At 39.4% G+C, this 13,197-nt stretch overlaps 1 protein-coding gene across 5 annotated transcripts; it reads left to right on the forward strand.

Moving 5' to 3' along the window:
* Positions 1–335: 335 nt before the first annotated feature.
* Positions 336–9,739, forward strand: LOC121882496 (synaptotagmin binding, cytoplasmic RNA interacting protein). Of its 5 annotated transcripts, XR_006092098.1 has the most exons (12): positions 336–749; positions 1,412–1,571; positions 3,157–3,275; positions 3,482–3,703; positions 4,350–4,526; positions 4,785–4,920; positions 5,053–5,258; positions 5,694–5,843; positions 5,998–6,119; positions 6,232–6,770; positions 8,393–8,486; positions 9,553–9,739. XR_006092098.1 is itself a non-coding variant. In XM_042390793.1 (11 exons), exons 1-11 carry the CDS (start codon positions 747–749, stop codon positions 8,419–8,421), a joined length of 1,863 nt encoding a protein of 620 aa, XP_042246727.1. In that variant the 5' UTR covers positions 336–746; the 3' UTR covers positions 8,422–9,739. The 5 variants fall into 5 exon arrangements, 4 of the variants coding, with proteins under 4 accessions (XP_042246727.1, XP_042246728.1, XP_042246729.1 ...); XM_042390793.1 differs by having other exon boundaries at positions 8,393–9,739; XM_042390794.1 differs by having other exon boundaries at positions 8,396–9,739.
* The last annotated feature ends 3,458 nt before the right edge of the window (positions 9,740–13,197 follow it).

Raw genomic sequence — 13,197 nt, forward strand, 5'->3', positions numbered from 1 at the left:
AGGTTAATTGTTTTGACCACAAAATGTCAAAAAATAGTTAAAAAATAACTGTTAAAATTCCCCATAGTCCAAAGTTACATCTTCAAATGACTAGGCCTAATTTTGTCTTACTAATAGTTCAAAACCCAAAGATATCCAGTTTATCATCATGTGCGACAAAGAAAAGCAGTAAATCATCACATTTGAGAAGCTGAAACTGGCTTATTTTTTCATTTTTGCATATAAAATTATTGAAACGATTATTCAACTATCAAAATAGTTGCTTATTAATTTTCTGTCGATTGATGAATTAATTAGCTAACTAACCTTGCAGCTCTAGAAAGAGGATTTATTTTGTTTTATTTTAATAACTTTGGGAGGCTTGAGGAGGTAAAATAGATTAATCCACATGGAGTAGAGCAAAAATTAGAGGAAAGTTAAAAAATGAAAATTCTGTTCGTCCAAAATATGTTTTTCTTTCTCCTATCCTGTCCAAACATCTCGTCTCGACCGTTGTTGAGGTCCCGGCCCCCAGGTTGGGAACCACTGAGTTAGCCGGATGTATGAAAACTGAGCAGCCCGTGGGAGGCAGTTTAAGAAACCCCGCACACTCAGGCCAGAAGCAGAGCTCGCGACGTTACGTTGACGCCATTTTGTTTCACCGGGAGTAAAGAAACCAACCTGAAGGCACCGGCGTGAATATTTTCCTTTATTTTAAGCACCTTCAACACGGCGGAGGAGCATCGTGCACCCGAGTTTAGATTCGCATGGTATGTACACACCGAGGTGACCGTTATGTCAGTGCAGTGCGCTGTGTTTTAGTGGAGAGTTAGTGCTCGATGCACAACAATGTTGGATGGCAGCAACATAGCAGCTCGTTTAAGGTACATGGCTACCCGGCATTTTGAAAAACAGGCCCGCATTGATTGATGGCCGGTTAAACGTGCCTAATGTGCTCCAGACTTGAAAGATGAACTACCGGAGAGGATTTATTGCATAATTTATTACGTTAACGTTATTATTATACGCTTTGCTTCTCCACGCGCGCGACGAACACCATGGCCTGTAATCTGCACGAGCCGGAGACGCGAGCTAACACGAGCTAACAGAGGCGTGGTGGATATGCATGGAAACCAGCGAGCTTCAGTCCCACAGTATTATTTATTTATTTATTAAATCTAGCGACTGCCTAGCGTGGATTGTAGTCCTGTTTAATATGCGTGTCAGCCGTTACTGTCCGTTAAACGCGCCATTCAAGTGTTTCAGTTTCTTGTGTGCGTGTGTAGCATTCATTCTGCGTTACAGTCTGCAAACGGGTGTCCAGTCTTGAATGATGGCGCCAAACCGCACTCTTAATTTGTTGTCTCTAGTGTCTATTAGAAACTGCAGCGGTGTTGTTGGTAATACTCCTGACAATTTCTCATCTGCATAGATGTCTGGAGACATGGCCACAGATCATGTAAACGGGAACGGTACGGAGGAACCGATGGACACGACCGCAGCGGTGACCCACTCGGAGCACTTCCAGGCTTTACTGGAGGCTGGTTTACCGCAGAAAGTCGCCGAGAAGCTGGATGAACTTTACGTAGCAGGTAAGCAGACGTTTCGCCTCAGTTTGTGTTATGCTGATGTGTTATTGCCTTTTTAAACTGCTTTTGAGAAAGGCACTAACTCATAGAAACACATGACCGGTCTCTCATCTTCTACCCTATCTATCTGCTTTCATTCTCATTTATTCAGATTGTTCTCTGTGGTCACATGGATTTTCTACGTAAATGCACAATGCCACAACAGTCTGTCTTTTATTCTATCCAGTATTGATTAGAGATGAAACGAGAACAATCAATCAAGTAGGCAGTTGACAAAGATCAATGGCAACTGTTTTGGTAACTGATTAATCATTTCAGTTTCATTTTTACACAAATGCTAAACACGCGACCATGTTTCTAGTTTCTTGATTTGTGAGGACTGTTTGTTGTTGTTATCATTATTATGTGATGAGAGAATGCATGTCTATTAGTCAGACAAAACAAGTTATTTCAAGATGACAGCTAGGGCTTTAGGAAAATGTGCATCATTCGCAATGTTCTGGCATGTTATTGAACAGATGATCAAGAAAGGAGAAGAAAACAATCAACAGATAAATGGCTAATAAAAATAATGGTGACGTAGGAAATGAAATGTGCATACTATTCACTCATTATTGGTTTCTCTTGAGTATAATCAGCTAATACTTGCGCATGAGGGTCTAGTTAAAAGTTGTTAAACTAATCATTCGAGCAGCAGGATGACGGAGGGTTTAGGCAGAAAAGCAACTAAAAGAGAATTCCTCTAACTGCTTATTTAGCGTGCCTTTTGTTTATTGTCATGAGCTCTACCATGACTTAATGTTCAAACCCCTCGTTTTTAGATGAAATCATGAGACAACTTTCCTTGCAGCGACCACTCTCAAAACTACCGCCTTTTTATTGCACATTAAACAATTGCTTCAGGTCTGTGACTAAGCGATAGTGTCATGCTGATAAGTATATAAACTGGATTGAATGGGTGAATGAATGGGTGTAACCATAATGGGCTCAAGGAAGGTAGATTGAAGCCAGCTGGTACTGTGGCATAAGCAGAAACAATAGAGCAGCTGTCTGGCTGCAGCAGGTGAATTGTACTGTTTCAGAGGGAGCCAATTGGATGTTATCAAGAGCGTTAAAACGATAGTTATTTGAAATATAAGTGAATTATGGATGTGAATGTTTAACATGGTCTGGATGATGTCTTGAAATATAGTTTTTACAGCCTGTCTTAAAATGTTTGAGAGGCACTGTCCTTTTGATTATTTTGAAAGTATCAATTGTGCCAGTTGATTTCTGTTGCAAGTCTTTAGGGAGATGGATTGCATTGAAACTGGGCACTGTTTGGGGCTGTAAAAGAGTAGCATGCATAGTAATGAAACTTGGACGTAAGCAGGGCTTTGTGCCCTCAGCTGTCATTTTGCTTGGCTTCTTCCGGTACAAATCAATTATTATTAAGCCTCTGCTGTTCAACTGCTTCATAGCTGCATGAGTCACATGTCTCTTTCCCACAGTTGGCCTGCTGAGATGATTATGTCTGTCTTTTTTTAATTTATTTATTTATTTTTATTTTTTTAAACACCATATTGACATTAGTTTTCCTGTTCATCAGGCCTGGTAGCACATAGCGACCTAGACGAAAGGGCTATTGAAGCTTTGAAAGAATTCAATGAGGAGGGAGCCCTGCAAGTGCTCGTCCAATTCAAAGAGAGCGATCTGTCGCACGTGCAAGTAAGTTCGAAACACGCTGCCTTTTTTAGATGTAGGTTAATAATGTGAAAGACAAAGAGGTCTTTGTTAAAATGTTGTGTCGTGGTCAATTTGTATTTGCTTACTGTCACCCCCCCAAAAAGTGAGTTTTATTTGTGCTGTTGTTGTTGTTGTTGTTAAGAGTAGATGAATATATTAGTTTGTGACACGTTTCTTCTCTCTTCCAGAACAAAAGTGCCTTTCTCTGTGGAGTTATGAAGACTTACCGGCAGAGGGAGAAACAAGGGACTAAAGTTTCAGATTCCACTAAAGGACCAGATGAGGCCAAAATCAAAGAACTCCTGGACAGAACTAACTACACACTTGATGTTACAACAGGCCAGCGAAAGTATGGCGGTCCCCCACCTGAGTCAGTGTACTCTGGTGCCCAGCCTACCGTTGGAACAGAGGTACACTTTGATTTACTCTCAACACAACAGGAAAAACTGTCAGTCAGGGAAAGAAACTGAGCTAAAACGGTCTCTCACACGTCTTTCATCTGGTCATGTTGATCCCTTAGAAAAATCTCTTATCAACTCCAATTGATGGTAATGTTTTAGTCAGACTTTTTTTTTTTACTTACCCTGATACTCAATAGGATTTCTATGTATTGCATAATATTGGCAGACCACCAGACTTGGACGTAATCAGAAATATTTTGCGTATAAATTCAGACAGTGAAGTTACTTTGATAGGCTTGTAAAAATGTTTTACCATGAATGTGTGGCCTGCATAAGTTTGTACATAGTTTGTTTCTCTCTGAACAGCTTCTTCCGTTAATTATCTTTTAGTGTATAGGAAAAGAGATGCTGATTCTGTATTGGTTGAAGATGTCAAATGGGGAAAACGCCTGTAGCCGTTGTGATTTCCCCTTAATTTTAAGTGGGAAAATTCACTAAGATGAAATCATTATGAATGTTGTTCTTATAGAATTACTTTTATTGTCTTGTATTGTCAGATTTTCCCTCAATTTCCCCAGATGCGTAGCACGTCTGTAGGTAGTCGAGTGTGCAAACGGGTTATGTGTATCTGTAAATGTCGTTCCTTTTCTCCTAGATATTTGTTGGGAAGATTCCTCGTGACTTGTTCGAAGACGAGCTGGTTCCTCTCTTTGAGAAGGCCGGTCCTATCTGGGACCTCAGGCTAATGATGGACCCACTGAGCGGCCTGAACAGGGGTTACGCCTTCGTCACGTTCTGCACTAAAGAGGCGGCCCAGGAGGCTGTAAAACTGGTAAGTTTATCAGGAATGCATTGTGTATCGAAACAGTCTTCTCTTCGAGGAAACTGAAGTTGGAATCCAGCCCAGGACAGTAGTTTTTGTTCAGCAGCCAAGTAACTTCTGTGTGCAGAAGTTCCTTGTGTGCTCCACTGACAAAGTAGTTCGGAAAAGGATTAGAATGAGTAAATTTTTTTACCAGCATGCAGATTAAAATGTTTGTGTAGTGACATACTTCTTTATGCGCTTGACACGTCGTTTTATTTTTTACAGTGTAATAATCATGAGATTCGCCCAGGCAAGCACATCGGGGTGTGTATATCTGTCGCCAACAACAGGCTTTTCGTTGGCTCTATCCCCAAGAGTAAAACAAAGGAGCAGATTGTTGAAGAGTTTGCTAAAGTCACAGGTAAAATGTTCTTATTTTGTTTTTTATATACTTTGTAATGCACAGCTGCTGCAGTTTTGGACTCATTCTAATCTCAAGCACTGAAACGTGTTTACTTAATACTATAAAATCTTTTTTTCTGTCTACTTACAGAGGGCCTCAGCGATGTCATACTTTACCACCAACCAGACGATAAAAAGAAGAACCGAGGCTTTTGCTTCCTGGAGTATGAAGACCATAAAACAGCTGCTCAGGCCCGCCGCCGGCTAATGAGCGGCAAGGTGAAGGTTTGGGGCAACGTGGTGACAGTGGAGTGGGCTGATCCCATCGAAGACCCCGACCCAGAGGTCATGGCCAAGGTAATCAGTCAGTCGAGAGTTATGTGATGGAGAACAATGAAGGGACGTGATCGTTCTTGATTTGGATTTTTAGTCTCGACATTTTTGAGGAGCTAATTTGTTTGCTGCACTTTGGCATTTTAACATTTAATGTCATTAAAGTGTAAATGTTTGTAAGATCAATACTCATTGAAATGATACAAAATAACTTGTTTAGCCCTAATTGAAATCTTTGTATCTTGTAATGCCACTTGGTAAACTGTGTCAATTACATGAAAATCTTAAAATGTCACACAGATAACGGGCTGTTTTGGCTTTTGAAGTGGAAAAATGTATTGTACCTCTGGAGAACTGGCCTTGTATTCACTCTAAAAATCAATTCTGGCACATAAAATGGGTTTGTAGGAGGAGGAGGAGGTGACACGAGATCTGACCTTCTTTCTGCTCATTTTGCAGGTGAAGGTTTTATTTGTGCGAAACCTCGCGAACGGTGTCACCGAGGAAATCCTTGAGAAGAGTTTTAGTGAGTTTGGAAAACTGGAGCGAGTGAAGAAACTCAAAGACTACGCTTTCATTCACTTTGAAGAGAGGGACGGTGCTGTAAAGGTATGGATTTCTCTGCAGCTTTGTATATCACGTTGTCGGTGAAAACCTTTTTTTTTTTTTATTGTAGTGATCATGCACTCGCGTGTCTCAGCTTGAAATCGAAAATACATTGCAGAACTGTTTAACAAATGTTTTGGACGGCTGTGTTTGTCAGGCATTAGAAGAAATGAATGGGAAGGAGCTGGAGGGAGAGCCGATTGAGATTGTTTTCGCCAAGCCACCAGATCAGAAAAGGAAGGAGCGCAAAGCCCAGAGACAAGCAGCCAAAACACAAATGTAAGAAATGTTTTGGCAGGTCGTCTTAATGACACAATGAGTTTTTTTTAATTATAGGCCAATCCGGCTCTATTCGCTCTCCTTATTCTTTGCCTTCTTCCGCTCTTATCAGGTATGATGACTATTACTACTACCCTCCCCCTCCCCACATGCCTCCTCCTGTCAGAGGCCGGGGCAGAGGTGGCAACCGGGGCGGCTATTCTTACCCCCCAGACTACTACGGCTATGAGGACTACTATGATTACTACGGCTATGACTATCACAACTACCGCGGCGGCTACGACGACCCCTATTATGGGTACGATGACTTCCAGGCCCCAGGCCGAGGGCGGGGTGGCAACAGGGGCGCAAGGGGCGGATCCTCTCCAGCCAGGGGACGTGGCGGCGCCGGGGCACCCAGAGGCAGGGCCAACTTCTCCCAGCGTGGCGGTCCCGGACCAGGCCGTGGCGGGCGGGGCGCAAGAGGAGGCGTGCAGCCGAGAGGGCGAGGAGGGGTACGTGGTGCGCGGGGTGGCCGCGGTGGAAATGTAGGAGGAAAGCGCAAAGCTGATGGGTACAACCAGCCAGATTCCAAGCGTCGCCAGACCAATAATCAGAACTGGGGCTCTCAACCCATTGCTCAGCAACCGCTCCAAGGTGGTGATCATTCTGGTAACTATTCCGGTTACAAATCTGACAACCAGGAATTTTATCAGGATTCTTTTGGGCAACAGTGGAAGTAAACCAGTAGGGCTTTGATAACAAAATACGTGTTTGTTTTTGTTTTTGTCTTTTTATTTAGAGACTTGATCTGATTGGCCCTCAATCCCATACGGTTGCCTGCATTTTTTTCCTCAAAATTGGTGACATCTGGCAAGATATCTTTTTGTACATATTTTAATAATCCGCTTGGACTCAAAGAGTAGTCACACTCCCACCTGTTTCTGGCGAACTGGTTTTATTTTTTCTTTTGTTTTTGTTTTTTTTTTAAAAGATGGTCATAAGATTTTCCATAACAAAGTTTGAAAAATTTTTTAGATGCAATTATGTGCTCGAGCTGTCTATTTGGCTATAGCTTTATGTATGTTTTTAGAAATTCTGGTTTCCATGTTTTAAGTAGCTAACAGCAACAAAGCATATGTCTCCTAAACATGTATTTAAAACAAATGAAAATACAATTTGTATTGTCACAAAGTAATGCGTGTCTTGTTATTGAAAAGAGAAAAAAAAGGACCATCGTAGTCCTATTTTTTGGCTTTACATTTTGGCTTGTATTCTTTGCTGTTTGTCTGCTTTAATAAACATACACGCACACGTGTACAAAACTTCAAATTGTGTTGCAAATTCATGTTTCGGCAAATTCTCTCTTCAAATTGCCTTCAAATTTTAAGGCTCCTTGTGGAAGAAAATGGATTAAAAGGTTTGCCAATGTTGGCCACATGCTACTACAGTGTCACCTTGCATGCCATCAAATTCCAAATCACCTACTTCTATAGTTGGCATCTTTCAAGTGCTCTGTATGTGTAGTGACATACTTCATCCTTATGAGTTCCTCTCATGTCCAAAAACATAAATGTTTCACAAATTGGTGTCCTAAATTCACTGTCGATGCAGCAAAAAAAAAAAAAAAAAGAGTAAGCCCCGCCCCCTACAAGTCTGTCATTTAAAGTCCCTTTTGTTACTGGTGGGGGGAGTAAAAGCACAATTTGATTTATTAATTTTCAAAGTCAAGCTTTTCCTTGTCCCAGAAGGATCTACCTAGCTGTTGAAGGCCTGGATACTAATCTTGCATGTTTATCTAGAGGTTTGATATTGTGCTGTTGTGGGAGATAACTGCCATGCATGACTCGCTTGTAGTGTTTTTTTTCTTTTTTTTTTTTGTTCAGTTTTGCTTTTATAGATGTTATGGCTGCTTTTAACCCCCACCCCTGCCCTCCCCCCCCTCCTTCCTCTCCTCTTCTGCCCGTCTTGAGCGTGTCCACGTTTTTTCACCTGCCGCACCTCAAATGAAACTTTTCCGTTTTTTTAGGATTCCCCCAACCAGGCCCCCCCGACTCTGTGCTTGTCGTCGTCTTTTAAGGCATTGACATGTGCATGTTCAATCCGAGGGCGTGCAAGTCTGTGAGAATGCTTTGTCTCTTAATGTATGCAAATTCATGTTTTACCTGTTCTTCTGCAGTGACTGGGGTTTGTGCGTGAGGGACACAGAACAGTAGAGATATGTGTGTGTGTGTGTAGATGTAATACGATCCTGTTTTCCATTCTCTAATTGCTTCCTTTTGTTACCTGACTAGCAGGGAAAAGGGGTCGAGGCCGGTCCTGACGTGTCGCTATGAAGACTGACCAGCGTTTGGCGTCTCACACTGCAGGCTGCCAGTGGATGGAATGGTAAGGTCAACTGACTCAGTGGTCCAATGGTATTCCAGCCTTTTGAGGAGCAGATCTCCTGAAACTGCCATGTTCGAAGATAATCAGAACAGCAAAACTTGAGCTTGCTTTTATTATTTTTTTTGTCATTTTCTTCTCTTTTTTTTTTTTTTTTGACATTTAAATTATAAGCCCCTCCCCCCCCCCTTCATCCCCCACCCCAGATTATGCCATTTGAGACTTGCTGAGTAAGAGTTCATGGTGGACATCTTTCTGGAAAAGTCTTTGCACTTTTTTTTAAAGTTTGGAGTGGTTTAGTGTAACTTGAGTTCTTAAACCGCGTCTTTACGACGGACTAGACGTGATAATCGATGATTATCACATATAGAGTTGAGGTGTGATACCCGGCGTTTAAAGTCGGGCGTTCCAGGAAAATGGTTCTCTACGAACTAATGCCACCAAGGGTTCGTTAACTACCTCAGTTTCGAGGACTCGCCTGCTCTGTCCCGTTTTGTACTTGAGGAAACTGAGGCAGGGTTCGACCCCCTTCCTCCCCCCCTAAACCCCCCCCCCACCCCCCCAACCTCAGAGATATGCACAGGCAACAACAACAACAACAACAACAACAGAGCACTTGCTGACTTTTTAGTTCTCAGTTGAGACTTGACGTAGGCCGCAGCTACTGTAGACATGTTAGCTGGACCTCCTGAAATGAGGCTGAACAAGCCTCGCTGTCTTTCTAAACGAACTGAGTGATGATGTAGTTGACGGACTGTACATTAGTTGAGGAAATTGTTTTATAATTGTTATTTTTTTTTCTTTGTGAAATCTTAAATGCCTGGAAACGGCGCCCTCTACAGAGGAGCCAAGGTCATTCTTTGTCTTCCATGATGGGGGGTAACTTGTCTTAATGTTGTTGTTTTTTTGTTTTTTATTTTATTTGTACCCATCCATGTAAGGATGTTTTCTAAGTGATGTCTCAGGCTGGCTATCTGCTCTGCACAAACATCTCCTTTTTTTTTTGTGCGTAAACGAGAATGACCGCTGACATCCAGTGAAGATGCCTTTTTTTTTTTTTTATATGTAGACTCAGATCAGATCTGGAAGAGTAAAGATGAATTCATCTCCAGGTCCTGAGAAGTTGAAGTTAATTAAACACGGCATGGAAACAGTTTGCATCGCAAAAAGCATGGTTATACATTTTCACATTATGTCATTGTAGTTGGATTATCATGCCATATACAGTATGTGGTTGTGACACTTTTTTTTTTTTTTTTAAATAGAGTAAACTGGTGTAAATTCATGTCTTTTCACTATCAGTGTACACATTAGACTGGAAATCAACATGTTAAGAAGGAGTAAATCCATCCTAAAACATTTGAACTTTGGGGAAAGTCATAGGCTTTTATGGGCACATTTTGTTTTATTGGGTGTATAATTTACCTACATGGGGCTATACAATGTATGTGCAGAAAACTAAAAAAAAAATCACAACTTTACCTGAGATTGACTTTCCCTTTGTGCTTTTTTTTTTTTTTTGGAAATAAAAAATCTAATTTTAAAAAATCACCTCGTATGTAAAACAAAAAAAAAAAACAGAAAACGTAAAGGAAAAGGCTGCTGTTTTATTGTTTTTATTATTGTCCACAAATACCATGAAAAGAGCAAAACCAACAATGTATGTGTCCGTTTTGACTTTTAAAAATTGGCATCAAAATTCTTCACAAAACTACTGTAGGTAACAAAACACAAGCTCATGTAAATACTAATCAATGTTACTTCTATACTGTCCTCACAAGAGTGTCGGCAGTAAAACCGTGGTCGCACCGTGTTATTTGAACCGTGTACGGTGCAGAAATTACATAATGTAATAAACCTCCCAGAAATTTTAATGCATGAATTCCAATACTGTTTTAATTCCACAGCTTTAGCCTATTTGACCCTAACAGATTTATTTTTAATAGGTCATAGTTGAACAGAAATGTTTATTTATTTATGTTTTTTAAGGCAACAACACACTGAACAGTTACAAATAAACAAGGCTTTTGTTTCCATTGGCCCTCCAATGAAGAATCCTTAAAGAATGGCCCATAATTGAGCCTAATTTGACCCCTGATTTACAGTGTATATGTGTGTGTGTGTGTGTGTGGCTAACTGACATGTTTTTAATAGTTTTTGGACCGCAACAGAGGTCTACGCCACAGACGAATAAGATATATCAATAATAATATTTGTTAGTAGATAAATACATTGTTGGTTTGGGTCTTTTCATGGGAATTACAGGAATTATGGTGTGTTTTTTTTTTTTTTTTTTAGAGCCTGTTGGAAGGCATTTTGGGAATTGTAGGAACTCACAGAACATACAAATTAAGTTAAAAGTGAGTGCACCAAAAAATTGTAAATCACAACACTTTTATCACAGTAACTTTTGGAATGCATTTAACATCACAGGTTTTTGTGTTTTTCTTTTGTTTTGTGTGTTTTTTTTTTTTTTTTAATTGGTGCTACTGTACCTGAGGCTGGATTTCTCCTGACATTTTTAAACATCAGTAGTGTGTTTAGGAGTCTCGCCTTTTTTTTGTGACATTTGCCACCACAAAACAAGATGTTTTGAATCAGACACATGTCTAGCTTTCTTGTTTCTTGTTCTTTCTCTTTTTATCCACTTTGTGAAAAAGAGCCAGATTATTATTTTTTTTTCTTTTTAGTATTGACTCTGTTGGATTACCAATTTTTAAGGGTCAAGAATGTTTTTTTGTTTGTTTTTTTGTTTTGTTTTTTTTGCTAACAAGTGTGTTTGCATTCTTGCAAATGAATTGTTTTATACTGTACAGTGAGGTGAGTTAAACCTATTTTTCTAATAAAGTTATTGACTTTGACTGTGGCTGTGTGTTTTTATTTTGTCTCCAGTGTAATTTCTTGTAAATATGTGTAATTTGGATCGTGGACTTAACGTGCCACAGTACAGATGGACATAGAAAATATTTACTTGTGCACTTTTCTAATATTTAGTGCTATTTCTTAATCAGTATATGGTAATAAAATGATTTTCTTAAAACTGCATACACCCAGTGTCAAATGAGACCAAAGTAGCCTAACTTGCATGAAACATCTAGAGCTGTAACAATTATTTTCATTATTGATTAATGTGGTGATTTATCTTCTCGATTAATCAAGTTATTTGTCATTAAAATGTCAGAAAATAGAGAAAAATGCACATTATGATTTTGTAGAATTTAAGGTGACATCTTCACGTCTTCAGTGGTGGAAGAAGTATTCAGATCCTTCAGTAAAAGTACCAATACAGAAATGTAAAAATACTCCATTACAAGTGAAAGTCCCGCATGAAAAATCCTATTTAAGTAAAAGTACATAAGTATTATGAGCTTGATGTAGTTAAAGTATTGCAGTAAAAGTAGTGGTTTGGTCCCTCTGACTGATATATTATTATATATGACATCATTAGATTATTAATAGTGAAGCATCAGTGTTAGAGCAGCATGTTACTGTTGTAGCTGCTGGAGGTGGAGCTAGTTTACACTACTTTATATACAGTTAGTTAGTTTAGTCCAGTGGTTCCCAACCTAGGGGTCGGGCCCCTCCAAAGGGTCAGCAGATAAATCTGAAGGGTCGTGAGATGATTAATGGGAGAGGAAAGAAGAAAAAACAAAGTTCTGATACACAAATCTGTTTTCAATTTTTGGACTTTTTCTCTAATCTTTGATTTTTGGTGAAATATTGGATCATTTGAACATTTATTGAAATGAAACTGTGAGGAGTTTAGAGGGAAAAATCACTATTTGGTGGAGCTGTTAACAACTCATAGACATGTGAAATGTGACCCCGACTACACACTGCTTTTTGTAAGACTTCAAAAGCCAAAAAGGTTGGAAACCACTGGTTTCATCTTTTACAATGTGTTGTATTTTCAAAGCTTGTTATATTATCCATTGTGTCAAATCTTCATCTGAAAAGTAACCAAAGCTGTCAAATAAATAATGTAGTGGAGTAGAAAGTACAATATTTCCCTCTGAAATGTAGTGGAGTGGAAGAATAAGGTAGCATCAAATGGAAATACTCAAGTAAAGTACAAAAACCTCAAAATTGTTCTTAAGTACAATACTTGAGTAAATGTACTTAGTTACTTTCCACCACTGGTCTTGTTTTATTCGACCAACAGTCCAAAATCGAAGATACTCAGTTTACTATCATTTAACAATCACTTATAAGATAAATAGCATAAAAAATGACTAAAATGATTATTTGATTATCAAAATAGTTGCAGATTTAAAAAATTCTAATTGTTGCAGCTCTAGAAATATCTAATTTCAGTATAAATTCAGCATTAGTAAGAAGTGGCCATCCTTATAGTATGAATTATTATTTACATGCTCCAGTGGTGGAAATAACATCTAAATATGTCAGTGGTGAAGGTCATTTTCTAGTCTTTAATTAAGAACTGTCCCTTTAACGGGAAGAGAAACCCGCTCACACTGCTCACACACACACGTCTACAAACCACTAAACAAACGAATAAATAAAACATTAAGCTTTAATATTTTTTAAGAGTAAAAAGACCACTTCAATGAATATTTTACACGAACTCAACTCCAAACTGACGCGCCGAAAAATGTACAAAAACAGGGGATCGTCCCAACGGAAGTGGCGTAGTTTCGATTATGGGTTGCCATGTCTGCTGAGTTTAACCCGCTTTTGATGTCAAACATTCTCT

The sequence above is a fragment of the Thunnus maccoyii genome, chromosome 17, assembly GCF_910596095.1.
Source record: "Thunnus maccoyii chromosome 17, fThuMac1.1, whole genome shotgun sequence".
NCBI lineage: Eukaryota > Metazoa > Chordata > Actinopteri > Scombriformes > Scombridae > Thunnus > Thunnus maccoyii.

What these genes read in the sequence shown, in the direction of transcription:
- LOC121882496 (XM_042390791.1), top strand. An exon ending in ACCCAGAGGTCATGGCCAAG is followed by an intron (nt 5,259 to 5,693) that starts GTAATCAGTCAG and finishes CTCATTTTGCAG; the next exon opens with GTGAAGGTTTTATTTGTGCG. An exon ending in AGAGGGACGGTGCTGTAAAG is followed by an intron (nt 5,844 to 5,997) that starts GTATGGATTTCT and finishes TGTGTTTGTCAG; the next exon opens with GCATTAGAAGAAATGAATGG.